This window comes from Macaca nemestrina, chromosome 15 (genome assembly GCF_043159975.1).
Source record: "Macaca nemestrina isolate mMacNem1 chromosome 15, mMacNem.hap1, whole genome shotgun sequence".
Taxonomy (NCBI): domain Eukaryota; kingdom Metazoa; phylum Chordata; class Mammalia; order Primates; family Cercopithecidae; genus Macaca; species Macaca nemestrina.
Genome location: NC_092139.1, coordinates 10912120 through 10915629, shown reverse-complemented (window position 1 = coordinate 10915629; position 3510 = coordinate 10912120). Strand labels below are relative to the sequence as shown.

General features: G+C 43.8%; 1 protein-coding gene across 1 annotated transcript; it reads right to left on the bottom strand.

Moving 5' to 3' along the window:
* Positions 1–2549: 2549 nt before the first annotated feature.
* Positions 2550–2987, bottom strand: LOC105470649 (small ubiquitin-related modifier 5). The gene has a single exon (XM_071080906.1). It carries the CDS (start codon positions 2970–2972, stop codon positions 2667–2669), a length of 306 nt encoding a protein of 101 aa, XP_070937007.1. The 5' UTR covers positions 2973–2987; the 3' UTR covers positions 2550–2666.
* Between the last annotated feature and the right edge of the window lie 523 nt (positions 2988–3510).

The following is a 3510-nucleotide window of genomic DNA, read 5'->3' as shown; positions in this document are numbered from 1 at the left end:
CGGAGCTTGCAGTGAGCTGAGATCCGGCCACTGCACTCCACCCTGGGCGACATAGCGAGACTCCGTCTCAAAAAAAAAAAAAAAAAAAAAGAAAGAAAGAAAGAAAGAAAGAAGAAAGAAAAAGCAAGCAAGCAAGTAAGCAAGCCAAATTTAATGCGGTTTTACTTTGCCAGCAGTCAGCCGGTACAGATTTTGGTCGTGTGGTGTGTGTGTGTGTGTGTGTGTGTGTGTGTTTTAAAAATGTGGTCTGTGATCCAGAGCATACTAGGATGTGGGAGACTCACAGGTTACTGTTTAATATTATATAGAAAACGTGTGCAGAGTCAAGGAGGGGAAAACAGTTCTCCAATTAAAAGACTGTAGCACTAAGGCCTCCTGAGAAGTAAAAATCCATGAAAAAGGTGAAACTTTTGTTCTGTGAGTGTTGCCACAACATCACCTACTCGGGTGAAACTGCAGTGCGTACCACTCGCCTCCCACTTGTAGCTGGCCCGTTGATTCCGTTGACTTGGAATAGCAGCCTTGTTCCATCTGCTGGAGTCAGAGGTTTATGGAGGCAGAAAGTGAGTGGAATTATTTCCAAAAAAAATAATCACAGGAGCAGGGAGAGGGAGGGAGGAAGAGAGAGAGAGAAAAAGAGAGAGAGAGAGAGAGAGAGAGACACTGAGAGAGAGAGAAAGGAGAAATGAATTTTTGGAATAGAATGAAGTTGGCTGTATATGCATTAAAACATTTAAATGAACACTGCAAAAGCTATAAACTGATGATTCCTTAAGAAGAGCTGTCTGTTGGGATGGGACCAGAAAAAAAAACCTCAAAAGGGAAGGGATGGGCAGGAGGGAACTTGCTACTGAAAGGAGTAGGGTTTGCAGGTTTGCAGTTATACCTGTCTGCCAGCCAAGGGGCTAGGGGAGACCCCACACACACTCTGTATCAGTGCCTCACCATGGGAAGGAGGACAAGGACAAACAAGCACCCTCTCCGTGCCAAACAACGAAACAAAACCTTCTTACTCAATCTAAAAGGAAAACAAAAACAAAAACAAACAGGTTTATTTCACACCCTCCCCCCACTTTTCTTTTTTTGTGTAAGAGACAGGGTTTCATTCTTGCCCAGGTTAGAGTGCAGTGGTGCAATCCTAGCTCACTGCAGCCTCAACTTCCTGTGCTCAACCAATTTTCCCACTTCAGTCTCCCAAATAACTGGAATTATAGGCATGGACGAGCATGGCTGGCTAATTTTTAAACTTTTTTGTAGAGACAGAGTTTCACTAAGTTGCCCAGGCTGGTCTCAAACTCCTGGCCTCAAAGGCTCCTCCCACAGAGATGGGATTACTGGCATGAGCCACAGCGCCCGGCCAACTGAGGCAATTTTTTTTTTTGAGACTGGATCTTGCTGTCACCCAGGCAGGAGTGCAGTGGTGCCATCTCAGTTCACTGCAACCTCTGCCTCCTCGGTTCAAGCGATTCTCCTGTCTCAGCCTCCCAAGTAACTGGGATTACAGGCACACACCACCATGCCCGGCTAATTTTTGTATTTTTAGTAGAGACGGGGTTTCACCATGTTAGCCAGGATGGTCTCCATCTCCTGACCTCGTGATCCGCCCACCTCGGCCTCCCAAAGTGCTGGGATCACAGGGTGAACCACTACATCCGGTCTTAACTGAGGTAATTTTTTGAGAAATTCTGGGCAAATGCCCTCACTTACCTCTGATCATAGGTTTAAAAACGCCAATAAAACTTGTTTATTGCTTAAGACTAGGGCAGTAGTTACCTTAACTACTGTAGTGGGGAAGTGATAGAAGGGGGTGCAGAGGAACTTTCGATGGGTGTCCCTTTGGGAAAACCCATCAAGCTGGATACTCCTGATTTTTCCACTACTCTGTATCTAGATTTTACTTTTTTCTTTTATGATTTTTACAATATTGTTTATTTTAATGAAGCTGGTGTAGTCACTGTCCATTTAAAACCCGGTATCTCAGGCCAAAAAGTACGAATAAAAAAGAGCAGCATTCTGTTGTATTCATTTCTGCATGTATACCTTTATTGCTAATGAAAATTAGAACTTTTCTGGGATCTTCTGACAAGACTAAGAAAAAAAAAATCTTCAAATGCCTTTTCTTCAGGGAAGCCATCTTTGGAGTTAGTCATTAAGCTCAACCTTATCTGTCATCTTGACTTAACCTGATGCTCCTTTTCTTTTGGTCCAGACCCTCAAATTTTAAAAATAGCTTCAAGTTGTTAAGGAGAAGTCATTTTTCCACAGCTCAGTTCTTTAAAAAACTTCCATCTCCCACCAAAAGTCATAGTCCAGGAGTGAAACAATCACATGGTTGAACATCAGGGCCAACTGGAAAGTCATTATGAACACTTGCATTGGTCGATCTTGTCATCTGAAAATGTACAGTCCTGAAAAAGGTGGCCTCTCTGTGCACACGTAATTTTTATAAAAGGAGAGGGCAATATGAAGAGGACTGAGCCTTGATCACCAGAAATCAGCATAATGAAAACAAACAATAATGAATAATGAGAACTAGAATTCAAATTACCGGATGTTTTAAAGAGATAGAGTGCCTGTTTTCAATTCCGTTTTAAATTCCACGTTACATACGAACTATTTTAAAAATAAAAAAGGACTGAGGGAAAAGGAAAAAAAAAAAAGAATGTCTAAACTGTTGAATGACCCCCGATTTGTTCCTGATAAACTTCAATCACATCTTCTTCCTCCATTCCCAGTTCTTCTGGAGTATGATTATCAGCAATTCTCTGACCTTCAAAGAGAAACCTGAGGGAATTCACTGGAACGCCCTGTCTCTGACAGTACGATTCCTTGAGTTTCTTGAGAGGTGTTGTCATTTTCACTTTGAAGTGAATCTCACTGCTATCCTGTCCAATAACCCTGAGTTTAATATCTTCATCTTTTATCTTATCCCCCAAATCCTCAGTTGAAGGTTTTGCCTCCTGGTCAGACATGGTGATGGGGCATTCACCTGCAGGTCTCCGAACAGCAGCGGTCTCGAGGTAGGCAGAACCCCGTTCTAGCGTATACAATGCCATCTCCCTTCGTCACAGCACGACACCGCGGCCGTAGTCACTTCCGCTATGCTCACGTCACTACTGTTACGCCTCGCATCACTTCCGGTGCAGCTTGCGTCACTTCCGCTAGGCACAGAGAGGAGGCCCCGAGAAGAGCTAACTTTTTAATTTAAAGTACCGCTATGTATTCCCTGTTCCTGCTTCCTCATCAATTTCAAACTTAACAGGACCCAAAGAGAACTTGGGTTCTCTGTTCTCAGGGGCCGCCAGCTATCTTTTCCCAGCCTAACAACAACAACTTCAGCATGTCCCTGTTTCTTCTTCCTCTAATCTCCTCACCCAGTCTGGATAGCCTGTTGTCTCTCCCTCTAGAGCAGGTCTGAAATCAACCGGCTTTACCCCATCTTCATTGAGGTGGCCAAGTCCATGTGGTATTTTGGCTGGACAACTGTCGGGGACTCCCAGTTGGTTTACC

Excerpts from the sequence above, each read along its gene's own strand:
- LOC105470649 (XM_071080906.1), bottom strand. The coding sequence starts at position 2,972 with ATGTCTGACCAGGAGGCAAAACCTTCAACTGAGGATTTGGGGGATAAG.